Here is a 21700-nt window from a genome sequence, read left to right as displayed (position 1 = left end):
CTATTTTAGTGGTACAGTTGACTTAGAGAAAACTATTTTTTAGTAAAGTGATACTAAACCTTTTATAATTCCTCTTATTGACAATACAACATCTGTACTTAGTAGAAATAGAAACTTAGGTCACACTTTAAAATTAGGCAAAAATATTTGTAAGTACTTATTTCTTTCTATTATTATAATTTATTAAGTATAAATCTTAAAAATATCCTTTTAGTTGTGTCAATGCACTAAATATCTAAGTAATTACTATAAAACTAGAACAGTTATAAAAATTATACCTAGAAAAAGTTTATGCCTTCTTTGCTACTCCTCTAATATTAGCTAACAATTATTTCAGGTGCTGTCATGGGTGTTCATGTTTAGAGTTTCTCTCCTCCCTAGACTGTTAATGTATTCTGAAATTATTAAGGGCTTTTAATGAAATCGAACAGTGAGCTGAAAAGCTCAGCTCTCTAGGTGTTAGCATTTATATTTCAGAATCACTTAGCAAGGGAGAAAACGAACTTAAACTCTTCTGTGTCAAGCAATCACACTAGTTAGTCATCTTTGGGAACGAACTGTCTGAAAAGAAACATGAGACCTTGGTGAAATGACAGGGGATCTGATGGCCACTTCATGTTATTCTTAAAATCTGTTTGCTACCCTCACCCCCTTGAATACCATCTTTGTTTCTCTTGCTATGCCTTTGCTCATTTTTTGAATCTCTCTCTTTACAGTCCAATGGAACTCTATAACCTATTATGTCTTTCCCAGACTAATTTCAGCCATCTCTGAAGGCTCAACTCAAATTTCACCTTTTCTAATGAGTATTTTCTGAGTATAATAGCCTATTCTGTCTCACTGAACTTTAACTCCTGTAGTACCCAAGGTCTCAAATTCACAATTTAGTATAAAGTTACATGAGAGTTTTTATTTCTAATGTAAAGTATTTTGCTTCAATCATGATGTATGTTTGCAAGAAAAAAAGGTTCTTGAATATGTAAATATCCCATAGCCTAAAAATCCAAACACACACAAGCACATACATTGTGTTTGGTAGTATTATTTCTGTTTTACCAATAATAATAACAGCACTTTACTAATTTGTATATCATTAATAAGGTTAAACCATGTCGGCCTATTCCAAATCTCTGAGTATGTTGTATTAAATCCACCAAAATAAAACTTGCCTCAATGGATAGCAAACAAAAGTAGAATAGTTTCTGTGAAAATTGAGTATAAATGAAATCATATTGTCTGAACTTATCCTTTTAAATTTAAAAATTTGAGCATAAATATTTTGTAGCATCATGACTTAAGGTACAACACAAGTATGTCTTGAAGAACTTGAAAAATATTCACTTCTCTAATGTGAATAAGTAAGTAGATTATTCAGCATATATTTTTGCCTGAGAGTTATATGACAATGGACTATAATTGCATTTTAAATACAAGATATTTATCTTCAAATAAAAAAAACCAAACACATAGAAAAAAGGTGTAGATTTGAAATATTTGTTGAAAAACCTATATGTTTTCAAACAGAACAAACAATCAGAATGGTAAATGAGCTTGTAGTCTTAGTTTTTTTCTCCAAGTTCTATTTTATTTTATTTTATTTTATTTTATTTTATTTTATTTTATTATATATAATCCTATCTGACTTGACATAACTGTTTTTACATGATTCAATTTGGGTAAACTATGCACATCTATCTATTTTACATTTATTGATAAAAAGTGTTCTCAAGCTCATAGTTAAATTGATATGTTTGCTTAGTTTTCTAAATTATATTGGTTTGTCAATTTTTCTATATATAATTACAGTGTCTTTATAGCATCTATGGCCTGAATCATTAAAACTCCCCAAAACTTGCAAATATGTTTCTCTCCCCAACAAAATGAAAGTCAGAAATACAACTCTTTGAATTATAGATTTTGTTTTATAAAGGAACACAAAAATATAATTTAAGATTTGATGACAAAATAAATGAAACATGGATTTTGAGTGAACAAAAGATACAAAATTGTAGGAAATTAATAAATTAAGGTAGCATATAATTTAAAAGACAACTTTGGAATTAGTAAGCATATTCAACACTTTTACAATATTTTAGAAAATATAATTATTAACAGAAAGTACATTTGTTATTTTTTATTTGTAGAGTTTATTGATATTTGTGGCATAAATAACAATACCTAATTTCAGATTAGGTAACAATGTTGCTGAGAGAAGTTGATATTAGCAATGTAGCAGCATCATTTTACTACAAGATTGCCATAGTGATACAAAGATGTGTATAACTTGGCAATAATATTCAGCACATAGAATGACAGCTAAAAACTGCTGACTATTCATTGTTATAGTTAAGCAATATAGTTTGTTTCATCATAAGACTATATCATTTTATTTTAAGAACAACTGAATTCAATTGCACAGGTTAAGTATGCTTAAATTTTAATATTCACCTATCATAAGCTATAGAGAAAGCTAGCTCTAGTACATCACACTAATTTTATTTTTTAATTGGATATTTAATTTATTTACAATACATATGTTAGAAAGTACATTTTAATGAATCAAAATAACAATTATTTACTGATATTTTTATTGTTTGTACTTCTTGACACATCAAGGAATACTGGAGAAATGTCCAGACAGGTCAATTGTATGATATTGCCCATAAAATGACATATAACTGTCCCATAGGTATGTGAAAAGTAGTGGTCAAGTAATCAAGAAAATGACAAGACCACAACATAGGAGCACTTCGACACATTAAAAATAATTTATAACAAATGGAATAATGAAAAATACTTGTGAAGAAGAAGAAAAATATAAATTCTTTGTATATAATTGTTAGATATGTAATGTGATCCAGTTATTAAAAATTGACATACTTCAGAAAATTAAACAAGATCTAATTTATGGTCTATCTACCTATATATTGATTATATATTTATGAGAAATACAAAATTACATATTCTTAAAAATAATACATTTATTCTTACCAATGTTGAGCTCAGCAGTATTCTCAATAGCAAATAGATGTGGAAGCATAAGACAAATAAACCCTTTCCTCCCCAACTTACTTTAGTCATGGTGTTTTGTATATAGAATCCATGACAGTGCCATCTCTGGGCTGGTAGTCCTGGGTTCAATTCCCACAGTCACATGGCAGCTGGCAACTGTCTGTAACTCTAGTTCTAGGGGATCCAATGTCCTCATACAAACATATATGGAGAGAAAATACCATGACCCAGAAGCAAGTTTGGGAAGAAAGGGTTTATTTATCCCACAGTTCTATATCAAAGATGGATATAACATGAGTGTCCATTAGTGGTGGATGGATAAAGAATGTATAGTCTGTATTACAGTGTAGTAGTATTCAACCATAAATGAATAAAATGAATAAAATTATGTCATTTTTGACAACATAGATAGTGAAGAATGATATATTTTGTGTCAGTATGGACAGAGCCCTACATTATTATTTTAAGTAAAACATATGAGTCAAAGAAACAGAGAGATAAAATCTTGTATAATTACACTGACACAGAATGTTTAAAAGCTGATTTTAGAACTTTGAAATAGAATGATACCAATTTAGAAGTCAGGAAGTATAGAGAGAATAAAAAGATGGGAAAGAGTGATCAGAAAGTTAAAATAGAAAAAGAAGAAGCCCTATTATGTTGTTTGCCAGAAAAGTGCTTAAGTGTAATTATGTATCTTAAAAGTGAAATTAACCCAGCGGACTTATAACTGTTTATAAAATATTGACACAACTCTGATGATCAAGATGTAATTTTTTAAGAAGAAGAAACTGATGGATAGAGAATGATCATGTAAACAGGGCTATCAAACATGTGTCTGTCTCTGCCATTGACCTTTTATGTGAACGAGAGTGAGACATAATAGCTATTACCACTGAGTGGATTTTCCAAGTAACAAATGACTGTGTTTTATCCAAGTGGTTCTACATTGATTCAGTATCATTGTTACTTACAAATTTTACACATGATGTATTATGTCACCCTGCTGTTCAAGTCATAACCCTGTTCTCAATATTCCAATCTTTGATTTCTAGTTTCAATATTATTATTATCAAGAGCTCGTTTTTGGATATCTACATTTAGTCACATGGAATTATATTGTATGGTTACAGCATGTTATATATTCTACCATTTAGTACCAATTAATTCACAAATAATTGGTCTTATACATAACATTGATTTGTATTAATCTTTGAAATTTTAGAAGATGGGGCTTATAATTTTTTTTCTGATTAAACTGTCAGTGTCGCCCTAGCACAAACTAATAGCACTTAATAATTTCTTCATTCTTGAGTCATTGTGTTAACTGATAATAAAGTAAATGATGCATATTATGAAAATCTTACTTGAAAGGAATTAAACAAACTAGGAGAGTGAAACATATGGCATAAATAATTTATTTACCTTCACTTAGACCAAAGTACATTTTGTGCATGTATAAATTATAACACCTCAGAAGACATTACTCCCAAAAATATTTTATTAGAATATTAAAAGTAAAATGGATTTGATATGTTATAAAAAAATCTCCTTTAAATCAATAAAAGGGAGCTTTTCTAAAACAGTTATACAAGAAAAAATATCAATAGAAGCTCAGTATACTTCCCCAATACATATAAACAGCAGCACAAATCAATCAAAGGTGATATCAGAAATGAAAAATAAGAAAAACAATTATACTGTTGAACACTGACAAGATTCTCAAAGCAAACTCTATTTGCCATGAGATAATGTTTTTTGAGAGAGTGTGTATGTGCATAGTAAACATTTTCAGGGGCTCTGTGAGTTGTAGAAAACGTCCATTAAATTAATTTCCTCCAAAAATGTGTTGTGACACATGGTAGTATTTTAAATATCTGTCATGTACATATTTACTATCAAGTGTTCAAATACAAAGAACATAGGTTATGCTAAGAACATGATGCCAATATTTTCTTCCATGATATTTGCTAAAATAAACTTAACTACTTCAAAAAATCATCATAGCTGTGTGATGGAAGGTTTATTTGGTCCTTACTGTAACCATATCTTAAGTGTCTACTTCTTTATATTGTTTATTGCCCACATGGGAAGAAGGATTTAAAGTACATGGAAAGGATGTTTTAATGATTACTTCCTGCATCATCATGCTCAGGCAGTCTTCCAATTGAAAGCACTTTTCTTTGCAGGAAAAAGCAAATTTGGAACTCATATTTAATGGTATTTTTTGCAATAAACTTAACAGTTTGTGCTTTAACAAATAAGGTATAACATTAAATATATAATTTAACTTCAGTATGGATTCTATGCAAACATGCTCTCATTTACATATGTATAGAAAATATGAACAATTCTCACCTATAGATAGGTATTTTACAAAGAACTCTGTCTCAGTATTGTTTCAATAGAATCCTTTAAGAGGTGATTTTGTGGTTTTTTTGAATAAGAGATATACCTGATTTTGTAAATGTTGCTTTACTCAAGATGTCTATCATTAAAGTTTCAATGCATCAGGAATGCTATACTGCTGTTTCAAACGTGGTCTTTTTGTGCTATGGATATGTAAGGAATTAAGAACGTTAACAGTGATTATAGCTGATGAAGTCTAGTAATCAGTTTTGATGACTGGGTATTCTGTTTTGTGAAGTGCTTCCTTTATAAATGAATACTACCCTTGTAACTTTAAGGAACATTAAAATGTAATTGTGAAAGCCTTATATCTTTTTTAAGACTTAAAATATAAAGACAGAATCTAATTGTGAGATGATATACATTTACAATATATGGAGTATGGATTTTTTTAAAAGAATGAATAGAAAAGTAATAAATAAATTTTAAAGTGGTGAAATAGTATCTACAGAACAATAGGTGAAATAGATATGTGTCAAGCATTGTACCAACTGCCTTATAAATATATATAATATAGTTCATATCAATTTATAATTTTTCTAACAAAATATATGTTATTATATTTGTCATGACAAATGTGGAAACAAAACTCATAGGTATTAAATAACATAGTGAAGAGAACATAACCAGTAAGTAACAATATTAGTATTTAAGTGCAGATTTAAATGACTTTGAAAGCCATGTTCTTTTCTATAATAATATATTTTCTCCTTAAAGTATGTATGTAGGTATTAGTGCTAAAATAACAGAAGAATTTAAGACATAGCACTGAAAGAACATCTAGTAAATGTAAGATAATTTGCTACATGTAGAGGCATAATTTAAAAAACTCCATTTCTATCAGTAGCTCACATTCTTGTGGGAGAAATAATGCAACATCACAGATTCTTGAAATTTAACTCATCTGTAGAAAAAAACCTCATGAACAATTCAAATATGAGTATTCATTAAAAATGAGCAGAAAAGAGAAGAAAAGTAGGGACTATAACAAAGAGCCCTAATGCCATGAATCCTGTTTTAAAAACAAACAAGAGCCATTGAAAACTTTTATAGTTCAGACATTCCATACTGAATAGAGGATAATCTATTATCATCAATGGCACATAGAATGAACTGTATATTTATTTTAAAATAAATTAGAAAAGAAACCTGAAAGAGTCAAGATTTCATAATAGCTTTCCAGGCTAGTGTGATGTGCAGCCTAACTATAAGTAATTTATAGATGAAATCTATTTGGAATCCCATTCTCAGTAATTATTTAAGTCTAAACAAGTAAAACCTGACTGTAGATCTTCGGTGCAAAAACCCATATCCAAATAACCAAAAGTATTCACTTATTTTAACTTATTTTCAAATGACTTCAGTTATTTAAAAAATAAATAAAATACTTTATATGACAGAAGAATGCTTGCAACTCTAGATAGTTCAGTAATACTAAATTCTTTAAAGTCAAAGAGAACAGAAAGAGAAGGAAAACAACATGAAACCATATAGTTTCAGAGGTAACCACTTGTTGACTAGTTCTAAAACTGCTTCTCCTACATTTAAGCACTAACATTGAATAGAAAATATTGATAATGTTACACATGGAATAGTACATGCTATACAAAAAGAACTCTCAGAATAACTGAATAAATATTGAGAATAAATAGTTTTCCAGAATATGATGTTCCAGAATATATGTCAACATCACTCCCAAGACCTCCTTGTGTTGTCTTGACAAAGCAGGAAACAATTTGTCTTACAATTAATCTTATAAATCACCTCATGTTCTAATCAGTAACATATTTAATAGATCTAAAATAGAGCTTTTGAAAATCTGATGTTTTGGTTTATAATTGTTAAGTAGCTATAGAATACTTCAATAAGCCTTAACAACTTCATTCGATGTGTTTACTAATGCATTTGGCAGAGTCAATGGTATCTCCTCAAAAATAAAAAAAAAATAAGTTTCTAACAATTTCTTTTCTTTCTCCTACACTCCCTCCTCTGTGTGTGTGTGTGTGTGTGTGTATATATATATATATATATATATATATATATATATATATAATTTTGTAAATATATGTGTATGTGTACATATGTGTGTGTATATGTTAAACTGAAATATTCCATGCAATTATTATCCCCAACTTACAGGTGCAGAAATTAAATTGAATAAATTGTCCTTCTCCCAGTTCTCAGACATCATTAATGGGAGAGTAGAGCAAGAGCTTTACTACAAAAAAAGAAAGAAAAGAAAAAGAAAAAGAAAAAAAAAAGACCTAAATGAGATGGATTCTTGATTAATAGTCTAACTGCTTATGCATTTTTTCTCTACAGACTCATTTTCAGCAAACAGTATCCCTAGTTATCCCTGGTTTCTACGTTTGTTCTAAATTTATATTTTCTCTTGTAAACTCTAATGTTCCCTAGTGCCTACTTTCTTTTCAGAAAATCACGCTTTTATGACAGTGATGTCCTCAGATGGATTCTTGGTGTTTATTCCTTTCTCAAGTGACCTCCATTTCACTTCCAATGTGATTTTCTTGGGATCCAACAAGATAAAGGAACTGATGAGCTTTTATTACCTTGATTTCAGTGTGATCAACAAGGTTCCCTCTGTGATTACAAACAAAATTTGCTTCACTTGGATGTTAGGCATAGCTAGAAGACTTACGTACAGGCTGATGAGTCATAATTCCAAATTCTATGTAAACAAATGATTCATATAATATAGATATGGTATCTTTGATTTCCTTCTTATACATGAACACTGAAAATCTATGTTTTATTCATTTGAATTATGATTATACTGAATGATATTTAAAGTCTATATTTATTTTTGAATGTCTAATTACCAGGAGATATGAATATCACAGTTAGCAACTTCTTTTCAAAGTTGATTGCCAATAAGCTGTGGTTCAAGATCTACAGAAGAGTGACTCCCATCTGTCATCCCCTGCATTTCACTGCTGTGAAAGCTCGTTTGTCTTTTATCTGTGGATATGGAATCCATCTGCTACGTGACTACAATTTACTAACAGACTATAGAAATAACAGGACCTGAAGACATGCTTAGAATACTTGTTTACCGAGGGGTGTCCCTGATGAAATAGATGCAGTGAGGAAACATGGGCTTCTCAATATTATACATGAATTTCCTTATATATCTGAAGCTTTCAAATGTTAAGCAGGTACTTAATTTTCTCAGCCCTTATCTAGAAAAGAAAATATTGCCAAAGTTTAAATATGCAGTAGTAACTTGTAAACATTTAGAATGACAATACTTGTTAATGATTAAGATTAAATTTTCACATTGTGAAAAGTTATGAATGGTGGACAAATTATATGACTTTTGTTGAACCATGTGGAGGAGTATTTTCTAAAGGTCTAAAAAGAAAACTTTCTACTGACAGTTAATATAGGTAACATTAGCACTGATTTATCATATAATTAAGCTTCCAATTGTGTAACTTTTATGGCACAAAGAACTCAAAGAGAGGGACATTAGATAAAATGCCCTACAGTGGGAACAGGAAACTTGTAGAGTCCACCTCCAAAAGAAAGACAGGGCATTAAGTAAGGGATTGCGTTGCCATTCCATAGTCTATAACAAATAACTGTTCCATTCTGAAAGAACTGCAGGGATGAAAATGGAGAAGATACTGAGGAAAAGAAGGTCCAGTGACAGGCCCAAAGTGTGATCTAGCTCAGGGGAGGCCACAAGGCCTGACACTATTACTGAGGCTATGGAGCACTCACAAAAAAGGACCTAGCATGGCTGCCCTCCAAAATATCCAACAAGCAGCTGAAAGAGTCAGATGCAGATATTTATACCCAACCAATGGACTGAAGCTGCAGACCCCTGTTGTTGAATTAAGGAAAAGCTGGAAGAAGCTGAGGAGGAGGGTGACCCTGTAGGAGAAACAGCATTCTCAATTAACCTGGAGCCCTGAAATCTCTCAGACACTAGATCACCAACCATACAACATAAACTAGCCGATATGAGGCTGCCAACACATATATAGCAGTGAACTTCTGGGTCTAAATTCAGTAAGAGAAGATGCACTTAACCCTCAAGAGACTGGAGGCCTCAGGGTGTGAAGAGGTCTTGTGGGGTGGATATGAGGTGGTGGGGACATCCTTATAGAGACAGGGGCAGGAAGTATTAAATGCTGAATAGTCATAGTGTAGACCAGGAGAGGGACAAAATCTGGACTGTATAAAAAGATTAGAAAAAAAAATTTAAAATTAAAAAAAAACCCTATGGAATGCTTAACAATTCTCAAAATGTCAATGTTGAGATTTTTAAATATTTTGATCTCAAAAATTCTATGATAAAAGTTAACAAATATTTTCATAAAGAACATAATTTTCTGGAAGACATCACATAAATATACCCTGAAGTTTTAGTCAAGAAGGTAGGTACTGTGAACTTTGAAACAATGACAAAAACAACATCAATAACAAAAAGGATCATAATATGTATATGGAACAAAAAATTGTTCACAATAAATATATATTTTACTTCCTTACAAAAATATCATGGTGCAAATCTGAACATCTATTCCCAAATTGCAAGGGCATCCGCATTTGTAAAAGATTCATTACTAAAACTCAAAGTACACATTGAACTACTGAACCTCACACAGTAACAGTGGGAGACTTCAACATCTCACATGGAATGACAGCAAATATAGTTCCTTTAGATTATGAAAGAATAATATAATTGATTTTATTTTATAAAAATTGATTACTCAAACTCCTGTGGATCTCTTACATTGCACTGTAATAAAATATAAGGATAGTGTAGCAATCACTTCTTCACATAAATTTTCTGTTAACATATTGAATTAGTGATCCTGTTAGTCATCATGCCAAGATTAGAATTCTTTAAAACTGTGGAAATTCTCACATTCTATCAAAGTTAATTAGCTTTTTTGTCCACAGAAATATTTTATTAAAATTTATATTAGATTCTACATTTCTATAGACTGCATTTTTTGTAATGCACATGTCTTTTTATTCATTTCATTCTATCATTGCAAAAAGGTCATCTTACTTTTAACATATGCAAATAGATGCAGGTGTGCTTACTGAAGAGAAGATATTAAATATATATATCCCTTTCTCTTTAAATGTTTTTTGGCTTCAAAATGCCTTTGTTTTTAAGCTATCTATCCTCAACAAGAAAGCATTGGACAGTGGCTAAAAGTCAAGTTTTTGTTTTTATTTATTTGTATGTGGAATAATGTATGTCCATGGGTAGTGATTTTTGGAGCTCATGGAGGCCAGAAGAAGACATCAGATCTTCTGGAACTGAGTGATTTGTATTTTCTGACATGTGCTAGTAACTCATATTAATTCGTCTGGAAGAGCAGCAAGTGTAAAAAAGCAAAGTTGATGATACTTAATGCTTATGAAGCATACTTTATATTATAGAAAACAAGCAACATTTGGGATATGGGAAGATAAGGAGTCAAAAATAAGAGCTGTCTCTCTATGTGTGTTCCCAGGCTGGCTGTTTAGACCTTGGGACCTCTGGTTGGTTAGTATTGTTGCCCTGCCCATCGATCAGAGAACCCTGCAACTCTTTCAGTCCTCTCTCTAACTCCACCATTGAGAACCACATGAACTCCATCATTGAGAACCATATGATCAGTTCAGTGGCTGGCTGCAAACATCGTCCTCTGTATATGTCAGACTCTGGCAGGGCCTCTCAGGGGACAGCTATATAGGGCTCCTGTCAGCATGTACTTCCTAGCATCCACAATATTGTCTGTGTTTGGTGACTGCACATGGACTGGATCCACATGTGGGGCAGCTCCTCTTTCAGTCTCTGTTCCAAACTTTGTCTCTATATTTCCTCAATTGAATATTTTGATACTCCTTCTCAGAAGGACTGAAACACCCACACTTTGGTCTTCCTTATTCTTGAGCTTCATGTGGTCTATGAGTTGTATCTTGGGTATTGCAAGCATCTGGGCTAATATCCAATTATCAGTGAGTGCATTCCATGTATGTTCTTTTGTGACTTAGTTAACTCACTCAGAATAATATTTTCTAGTTACATCCATTTGCCTAAGAATTTCAAGACTTCATTATTTTTAATAGCTATGTAATACTCCATTGTGTAAATGTACCACATTTTCTGAATCCATTCTGCTGTTGAAGGACATCTGGGTTCTTTCCAGCTTCTGGATATTATAAATAAGGTTGCTATGAACACAGTGAAGCGTTGAATCAGATATCAAGTAGGAGTTACTCCAGTTGTGGTGAGACAGCCACTAGACAAGAATTGCCTCTTTCCATCTACAGAAAAATTACTGTCCAGAAAAGGACACACTTGCAGAATAGTCGACTGATTATATCTGCCTAGACAGAGTAATCAGCGCTTAGTAATTCTGCAGCACTAAGGTCTGTCAGATGATCCTAGGCCAGAAGGTAGAAGAACAGATGCTCCAATGTTTTGTAGTAGAGGGAGTGTCGAGGTGTTCAGAGGTCTCTATAAATTGGCTAAGTTTTAGAGGCTATGCTTTGTGCTTCCCACAATTATAGTTAACTCAGTCATTCTGGATTCTGACGGGGTTGAAAACTTATAGCCTCATAGCCAATCGTGGCTATTTACCTTGATAAAAAAAGATTTGAGTGGATGGTTTTCAGCTGACATTCATTCTAAAGCGAAGGAAAAAGCCAGGTTCAGAACTAAATGTTTTAGTTAGGATAGATGACAGAGGTTCTGGTTAATCAACAAAATGATGTACTGGGTATTAGGACTATCTTGTACCTCACTGGTACAAATTGGTATAATTATGCTCTAATTGTATTTTGAGAGAAAAGTTTTATTTTAACAGGAAGGGTGATATGTAGGAGGAGCTAAGGTGGGAGGAGCACTGAGAGGAAGAAAAGGAGTAAGGAGAGGAGAGGAGAAGAAGAAAGAGAGGAGAAGCTAGGTGATGAGAGAGAGAAAGAGGGGGAGACAGGGAGGCAGATGTTCACATATCTCCACCAGTCAAAGATAGTTGATATATCTAGGTTGAGTAGTGGGTTACACCTCTGATTGAGCATTACCAAACTTATAAAGCCTTTGATTAACATTTCTTTAAAAAATGTTTAAGTGCAAAAAGGAAAGGGGGGCATTGGATAGGGGTTTTCTAAGGGGGGGAATGGGAAAAGGGGATGGCATCTGAAGTGTAAATAAAATATCCAATAAAAAAAATAAAAAAATTAAGCTAATCACATAGGTGTTATGAACAGGGAGTGGAAAATGAGGAAGAGCAGAAAATAAAGTGGGAGGGATCCCATTCACAGTACAGATAGAGCATAATTCAGTGGGAAAGATTAAAATAAAAGAAAAATAACACTACAGATATTTGAAAAAGGTTCAAGGCTATATATTTCAATAGGGTTACTTCCAAGCATATTCTGTCTCTCTGTATCTGTCCCTCTTTCTCTCTGCTTCTCTTCTCTTCTCTTCTCTTCTCTTCTCTTCTCTTCTCTTCTCTTCTCTTCTCTTCTCTTCTCTTCTCTTCTCTTCCCTTCCCTTCCCTTCCCTTCCCTTCCCTTCCCTTCCCTTTCCTTCCCCTCCTCCGCTTCCTTCTCTCTCTCCCCTCTATGTGTGTCTGTCTCTCTCAGTGTATGTATGTTTCTGTGTATCTGTCTGTCTGTCTGTCTGTATGTCTGTCTGCCTATGTATCTGTGCCTATGTCTGCATATATGTTGACAATGCTTACCTTAAGAGTCAAGGACACAAAAATTATGGAGGCAGAAGAAGAGAGAAATCTGGGTGGGAGAGGGGAGAGGGAGAGGAAAAGGGGGCATAGAATCAGATATGAGGAGAAGCAGGAAAGAATCCCACAGGAACAGTTGAACAAATTGAAATATGCAGTAGTGTGGAGTGGGCAACTGGGAAGAACCTTTAGAAAGTCCCAAAGACCTGTGATATGAGAAGCTGCCAGGACTCAATGGGGATGACATTATGTAAAATGTACAACAGTGGGGAGAGAGAACCTGAAGAGCCACATCCAATAGATTATCATGTCCCCAAATTGAGGCAGGGGCCACCCACCCATATTCAAAAATTTTAACTCAGAATAGTTTCTGTGTAAAGAAAATGCAGGGGCAAAAATAGAGCAGAGAGTGAAGGAAAGACCAGCCAGTGACCAGCACAATTTGAGATTTCATGCAACACACCAAATGTTGACACTATTACTAAGGCCATATTTTGTGTTCAGACAAGAGCTTGGTATGTCTGTCCTGTTAGAGGCTCTACCAGCAGCTAACTGAGACAAATCTAACCATTAGATTGAAGTTGGGAATCCCTATATAAGAGTTAGAGGAAAAATGGAAGAAGATGACAGGGATTGCAACCCCATATGTAAAACAACAGTATCAACTAACAGAACGAACTAACTCCTCAGAGTTCCTAGAGACCAAGCCAAAAAAAAAAAAAAAAAAAAAAAAAAAAAAAAAAAAAACAAAAAAACAAAAACTATATATGGGCTGGTCCATGGCCCTGGGCTCATGTGGTCTACCTTGCAGGCCTCAGTGGGATAGGATGCACTTAATCATGTGGAAATTTGATAGCCTAGGGGAAAAGGATACGATGGGGGTGGGGAGGAGGTGAGTGGGCAGGTTGAAGAATAACATCTCAGAGGTGAGGGTGAGGTAAAGAAACCAGGAAGGGGGGACCAGGGAGAGGGATAACATTTGAAATGTAAATAAATAAATAAAATAATAATAAAAGGAGTAATGGACAATTAAATAAACACTTCAATGTCACACATAAACCCTTTAAAGATTGGGTCATTAGATTCAGGGCATTCAAATAATGGGCTAGTGGTATTTTTCTTGGTTGCCTCTCATAACATGAAAACAAGATCTATTAATGAAAACACCACAATCTTCTAACATAAGACTTTGAAGAATGGAGCTGGAACTGAGCTGGAATCTCATAATTGCCAAGATCCATCTAGGAGAGGATAAAAACTAACAAGTGATCTTCCTGAAATGTATCCGACATAGACTGTCATATGATGGATTTGCTTCTCTAGGGAATGCTGAGGGGTATTATATCTGAGGAAAGATTCCTACTATTAATATTATTTTCCTGTTATTATTAAATATATAGTAATCTCTAGGTATTCATCCATCCTTTTAAGCAGATTTCTGCAGATTTAAAATATACTATTTATAGTGATGCCATATAGACAAATAGACAATGACTCTATAGAATAATTTTAGGAAGAAAGTTTGAGACCCCAAAGTTGCTAGAGAGTTGTATACTCTTCTTAATAGTAAGTAAAAGGTGCAAAATAAGAAATACAATGACCTTTCATAGTTACACTAAAATGAGACTTAGACTTGGAACAATTTTGAATTCAAAGAAAAACAATTATATTCAAGCATAAAGTCATAGGTATGGACTTCAATAAGGCAAGGACATAATAAATAAATAAACTGTTGCTTTAAACATAATGAGTATAATAGAATGAAACACTACTTTGAAATTAATATCAACACCTTTTTGTAACACACATTCTGTGTAACATTTTATCTCTAAGGTAATTTTCTAAAGAACTTTGTGTCTAAGGAGGTATAAAAGACCTGAGAAAAGAAATAAAATTGTTGGTTGAATGATTTGGCTTGGGGAGTTGTGCCATATACATACATACATACATACATACATACATACATACAAATATGTATGTCTTTGTCTATATGTTCATGTGTAGGTATATGTGTATGTATGTAAGCATGTATGAATCCTTGTAGAGTTCATTGTGACTTATGGTCAAGCCTGGCCAGAGTGTCAGTGGATAAATGTTTGAGTGTGTATATGTCTGCTCAAATTTGCCTGTATAAAGGGCACATTTGATCTTACAGCTGTTGTAACATTATACACGAGATCTGTGTAATCCTGGCCAGACAAAAATGGATAGGGAAGTGGACATGAAATACTACCTGCTGGGTGAAGGTGAATCAGATTTTCTCTAGTGTTATGGCCCCTAATAATAAGTAGACCATTCTCTAGTCAATGGGGGGCAAAAACACACACACAATTGATTGAGTCAGGAAGGGAGTAGATTTTTAAGAGTTCTTAAGTATTAATATGATCAACACATGTTTGAAATTAGCAAAGAACTAATGTTTCTTAAAAGAAAGTAAAAACAAAACAAACCTCAAACTTCTACCCCTGTTCTCTCTTCATAGTAATACTATAGATAGGGTATAACTTACTACTCTATATCTCATTTAAAATTATACAGTTATTCCTAGAACTTTAAAATGAATTAAATACTCAAGCACCATAACAATGGAGATTGTCAGATAATTAAACACAAGTAAAAACCAGACATACTGTCAAATTACTCACTTTCTTCTGTTGGCATTTTCCATTTGTTAAAAAATACCAAAAAATTTAAATTACTCACTGTTTAATAGAATACAGTGATTTGTAACTACCTGGCTCTATAAAATGCTTCTTAGTGACTTCTCTTATTTGTGGAGGAAAAATGGCTAATTCTAGCTTTTAACTGTGAAAAACCATAATAATATGTTCTCTTGTAGGATTAAATTTTTTGACATTATAGCACATGTTTAGGAGTTCTTATATATATCAGTGCCAGAATGCCATGCTGGTATAAGTCTCAAGCAGCATTAAACATTTAAATGATGAATAAGGTGACTTTTTTCTCAATGTTTCTATTCTGAAGATTGGTGGTTGCATATTTAAATAATCAATAAACTTATAATATGATTTTATGATTTCTGTTGGACATGAATATAGAGTGGATATTATGGTCACATTCTACAGCAATTTTACTGTATCTGAATCAGAAGAACTGTAAAATTTGATAGTTAGAAACTGAAATTTAGTAAACCAAATATAGACCCAAATAATTTGAGTTTTGTCGAAATTTGAACAGTTGCTTGTTTTAAAATATATATTAAAAGATTAATCATTTCTTCCAATAGTGCACAAAATCCCAAGAATATATTTTAACTATATTAAATACTGTAGGAAGTTGTTATTAAGCAAAACATAGATTTCCAAAGTTTATAAAAATAAATAAATATAATCTCCATTTAATGTTATAAATTCCTATTTTTGTGTCTACATTTTAAGAATTTATTTCCACTCTAACAAATTTTTAAAATATTTTAAATAACTAAATAAATAACTAAATAGAACACAATGGATGATTGATTTACTATCTTGATTAGGTTCTTGACTTTTACCTTATTATTTTGTGTATATTATTGTGAAGTGAGTCCAGGACTCACTTATCAACAATAAATTAACCAGGGAGATAAAAACAAACTTCATAAAAATGTTTATACTGTGTTTTCTATATCCTAGATTTTGAATGTTCCCTTAGAAAAAAATATTGTATGTATTTCTTTGTCATATTTAATTAGTCCTGAAGAAAATGAGAGAATTCACTTTGAAAATAAATCAAACTTGATTAAAAAAATCAACCTTAAATGTCCATGAGTTTTTGTTTAACTAACCTTTATGTGTAATTGTATTTTAAAATAGAAAAATTTATTTTTATATCTGTGACCTCAGAAATAAAACTTAAATAGTTATAAATCTAACAGTTGTTTAACAAATACCTATTTAAAAATCTATTGTAATTGATTCAAGAAATGAAGATTATTATTATCAAATCTCACTGAAAAGAAGTAATGTATCAAAGTGCCTGAAGAAGATTGATGGAGCATGTATTAAGAGATACTATTTCCTTTTATTATTATAAAATCTTTGAGGATGCTGAGGCTCAACAAAACTATCCCTCTCTATGAAGGTTTTCAAAAAGTACATTGAATGAAAGAAAAATTGGAGTAGACATAGTATCATGGCATTTGTTATAGTTGTCTATTCCTTTCTTTCAAACTCTGAACATTTTTTCAAAGAAATGCAATAACCTGAGTATTTTTCCCTGATGTTGTATTAACTAAAAAAGTCTATAAATTTGAAAAGAAGGCTTACATGTCTCTACTAATTTATACTCAACATATCAACTCTTCTTCCAAGCAATGCTGCTTTAGGAACTTTAAGCTATGTAACAGCACCTCATCTTTCATAGCAGTTTTTTCAGCTATTGTCCCATCCATTACTTTATCTACCCCAGAGGTTAAAGGAACATTTTTTTACTGTTTGTTTTTTGGTTTTGTTGCCAATTAAGTTTTTCTAAAATTCACTCCAAAATTTGTGTCCATTCTGAAATTACATAAACAACCCCATTTCTTTCTTCTCCATGAACAGACCTTAAACTTGAACCATTTTATCATTTTTGATTTTTTTATACATTAGCAGTTTTATATTCCATTCGATTTTGTTAACCAGTATATTGTTAACTTGTTTTAATAGACCCAAACATTGAAGCTTTGGAGAGAATATTTTAACTTTACTACAAAAGAATAGAAAGGAAATGTTAAAAGCATGGTTCTTTCATACCTGTGGATGTGGATGAGTCCAGATTTCCACAGTATTTGAATCTTTCATGGGTGTGTGAGATCGTACCACCTCCTTCATTGCCTTTGTAAAAGGACAAAAAGGATATTATAAGATGCTTGTTCATCAAAATTCACACATATTTACATGTACACAGTGCATTCACACAGATATTTTAAACAAAGAGATGAGAAAATTATCTTTCTTAATAAACTATATTTATATAACAAATGAAGTTATTTATTACTTGTAGGTTAAAACATGCTGAAAATGCCAAGTCCTAAAAATAAAGTGTGAAACAGAAAACATTTTTATTTCTAATATTGTTTATATTCAAATATAATGAATTTATTTGTTATATATGAACAAACATGTGAAGAACAACTTAATGCTAGATAAGTCAAAGTTTTAGATAGAGAGAATTTCAATCTAATATTTTTATAAATCAGTGACTTCAAGAGTTATGTTTACAGATTGCATCGTTGTCTAAAATTAAAATCTGCCCTGTGTGAGGTATGGCCCTGCATACATGCCATGTGTCATATAAAGGCACAAAGTGAATATAATAAATGCCAAAAGAATTTATGAACTAATGAACAAACACTAATCTACCATGCCTGAACAGTGATCAACATCTGGAAAAGACGGAATTTTTGTAATCCATTTAATTTCTTTTTCTTATATTATAGTGTAGATTCTCTATTGTTTAAACATTAAAAGCACATGATAAGTGTTTTTATTATATATAATTTTAAGTAATGTATTAAAATGTTAGTGAAGGAAATGATCTCATCAATGAACAGGTCAATGTTTAAAAAGTAAAAATAATATAAAGAGATGTCTGATGGCTGTTTTCATATGAAATTAGTGTAGCTGAAAAGCTTTTATATTATGTTCTAATTATTTTGTGATGCTGGATAGTGCATTATGAATTATAATGATGTTGTTAATACGCATTAGGGTTTCATATGCTACATGTGGTGTGTGTGTGTGTGTGTGTGTGTGTGTGTGTGTGTGTGTGTGTGTTGTTACCAGGGCACATTTATCATAGTAAAACAAGAAAAAAAAACAGATGAGGATTTTGATGTTACCAACATTAAACATTTATTCATTATATGAAAAATCAATACTAGATTTGAAATGATTTAATATTTGCCTCTGTGAATTACTCCCACGGACAAAAAGAATCTAGCTTATTTTTAAAGATGTCAAAATTATTTACTGTTTTGACTGATAATGAGAAAATATATGTGGGGCATGAAGTGGTTCATTTAATCAAAATGTGAAAGCATTCAGTATTCAAAGTGTTGTTAGTTTCTGTGTCAATCTCTACTTTGTTTAACTGAATTCCCATGAGTTTGTAAATTTTTGTCAAAATTGCAGGCTGCATAGTCTGACTCACAGTACTAACAATTATTTGGATACTTTAAAAATAGCAATGATTTATGTAGATATTTTGAACTTGATGCTGAGATTGAAATGTTACTGAATGAGAAGGAAAACTCTCATTATTATTATCAATGACACATACTACAAAATAACTTTTACTATAGACTTGACATTCCTTAATAAATCAAACTACAAGTATAATATAAAACAGAATTAGTATGTGAAATTTAAATTTCAGGAAAGGCATTTTGACAAGTAAAGTATTTTTCTTATCACATATCTTATCAAATTCATTTATAGGCTCCAGTGCTGTCAAAAATTTAAAGCAGAAGTCAAAATGTCTATCCACACAGAAATTTCGAGTGTGTCTTGACAAATATGTGAGGACATTTACCTAACCTGCAATTGGAAAGAAATAATCTTCAACAAAATGATATGCTAAGGGGAAAAATAAAGAACATAACCTAATATGTTTTTTATATGTCATACAAAGGAACTAAAATAATTAATACATATTGATTTTGATAACATTATAGATCTGAGGTAAAAAGTTCATAAACCTACTGTATTGTGATGAAATTCTTCTCTATTAACATTGCCTGCTAACTTATCCAATTTTGGTGAAAATTCATTTTATCTTTGATCATAGAAGTATGCTCACTCCTTTTCAGAAAAATTCTGCCAAACCCTCAACTACAAAGCAGGAAAGGAAATGTTGTAACTCTAAGTATGTAAATAAGATAACAAGAAAGGATGGTAGATTTTAGAAGCAGAGGATGGGAAGGATATTTTGTTTCTTTTTATGGCTTTCAGAGAAGTCCATATATTAAAAATTAGGAAGATTCATTGTATTCAAAATTATTAAAATGCCAGAGATGTACCAGAATGGTAGGAGAAATGTATGCATAACTGAACTACGTATAAACTTTAGGTAGATATGCAAATTAGCCAAGAAACTATACAGGAAGCAAACTTAAAACATTTTCATATGCCTGAGTAGACTTACGCTCATGAGCGATTTTAAATATATATATTATCTTTTAGGTAATTTTATGCATATTTAAAGAATCTGATTTAAATGCAATCTATTGTTAGGAAATAACTATATGTCTGAGCAGCTTCCTGTTTAATACATAACACTAAATTAAAATTTTTATTGAATTAAATAAGGATGACATATTAAGAACCAAAATGTATAAATATGCCCTGCCTAGTTAATTTTAGTAACTGTCCTATAATAAAATCTAATATTTAATTATACAAAAAGTTTATTGAAAAATTTGCACAAACATACTAATGAAAAACTCAAGATGCACATGCTTGAAAGTATTTAGTTGGTACTCTTTCCTGTCTAATCAACATTACCACTTATAAGAATGAAGAAAGCATGCCACAGAGTGACTTCAAAATATAAAACTTTACAGGTTTAACTTTAATGCAGATGAGGCAAATTGCAATTATTGCAATCTATAGTACGTAAAATCTTTGTTTGACTGCCTTATGAAAACTGAATATGGTTAATAATTGACACCTGTGAAAAGAAATGCAGATATGGAATTTTTATTCTTTATACGTACAATTACTGAACTTATCTGTATCTGCCCTTTTATGGAATTGAATGTCAAACTGTCAAGAAATGAATAAAATGATTAAAAATAATCACAGTCTTTGTATCTTTAGGCTCATTTTAAACAAGTTCACATGAAGATAGCATTCAGAGCCAAAAGGTAAACAATGTTTCTTACCATTAATCTTAGAACATTTTGAAACATGTTCTTGCCATTATTATTAATAACTAAGATATATTTTCAAATGGAAAGATGGGAAGATATTGAATATTATTATTACTTCTAATTTGATATCACACTTATTAGTTTAGAAATTAGAAAAGAATCTGATGTTTTGTAAAACTGAATTAGATTTCTTAAGCATGAATCATTGTTTCAGGAGTGATGTTTGTTCACCTGAACAAACAGATAAATGTGAAAGAAAATATGATTACTTTTATAATCTCTCCTTTCAGAATCCTGAAGTTTTGAGCTGGAAAATGTGTCTAGAATTAACTGGTATTGGTTTAAATGAGATGCATTCTCCCATAAGTCTTGTGCACTTGAATATTTGTTTCCAGGCTGGATATTGTTTGAGAAGGATTAGAAGGCATAATCTTGATGGAAGTATGACAATGGGGGCAGGATTTGAGATTTCAAAAATACTGCTATATGCATTGGGTTCCCACTTTTTTCCTGGTGATTTGAACTCTGAACTCCTGCTCAGGGTGCCTGCTGCCTGCAACCACTGTTACTATAACATGGATTCTAAGTCTTTGGAACCATAAGACTAATATAAACTCCTCCTTATATAAGTAGACTTGGTCATGGTATGATCACTGCAAAAGAAATAGAATTTTTATGGAGAAATTGGTAAATAATGTATTTAAAATAAATATTA

General features: G+C 31.7%; 1 protein-coding gene across 3 annotated transcripts in view; it reads right to left on the bottom strand.

Annotated features, from left to right (window-relative positions):
• Nucleotides 1-21700, bottom strand: part of Pcdh11x (protocadherin 11 X-linked) — a 497227-nt gene that overhangs the window by 239150 nt on the left and 236377 nt on the right. For all 3 annotated transcript variants that reach the window (XM_034485675.2, XM_076919132.1, XM_076919133.1), the window contains one exon: nucleotides 17867-17947. In XM_034485675.2, coding sequence (XP_034341566.1) covers nucleotides 17867-17947 — 81 coding nt within the window. The remainder of the gene's footprint in view (nucleotides 1-17866; nucleotides 17948-21700) is intronic.

This window comes from Arvicanthis niloticus, chromosome X, assembly GCF_011762505.2.
Source record: "Arvicanthis niloticus isolate mArvNil1 chromosome X, mArvNil1.pat.X, whole genome shotgun sequence".
Classification (NCBI taxonomy): domain Eukaryota; kingdom Metazoa; phylum Chordata; class Mammalia; order Rodentia; family Muridae; genus Arvicanthis; species Arvicanthis niloticus.
This window is presented reverse-complemented; position numbering and strand designations above follow the sequence as displayed.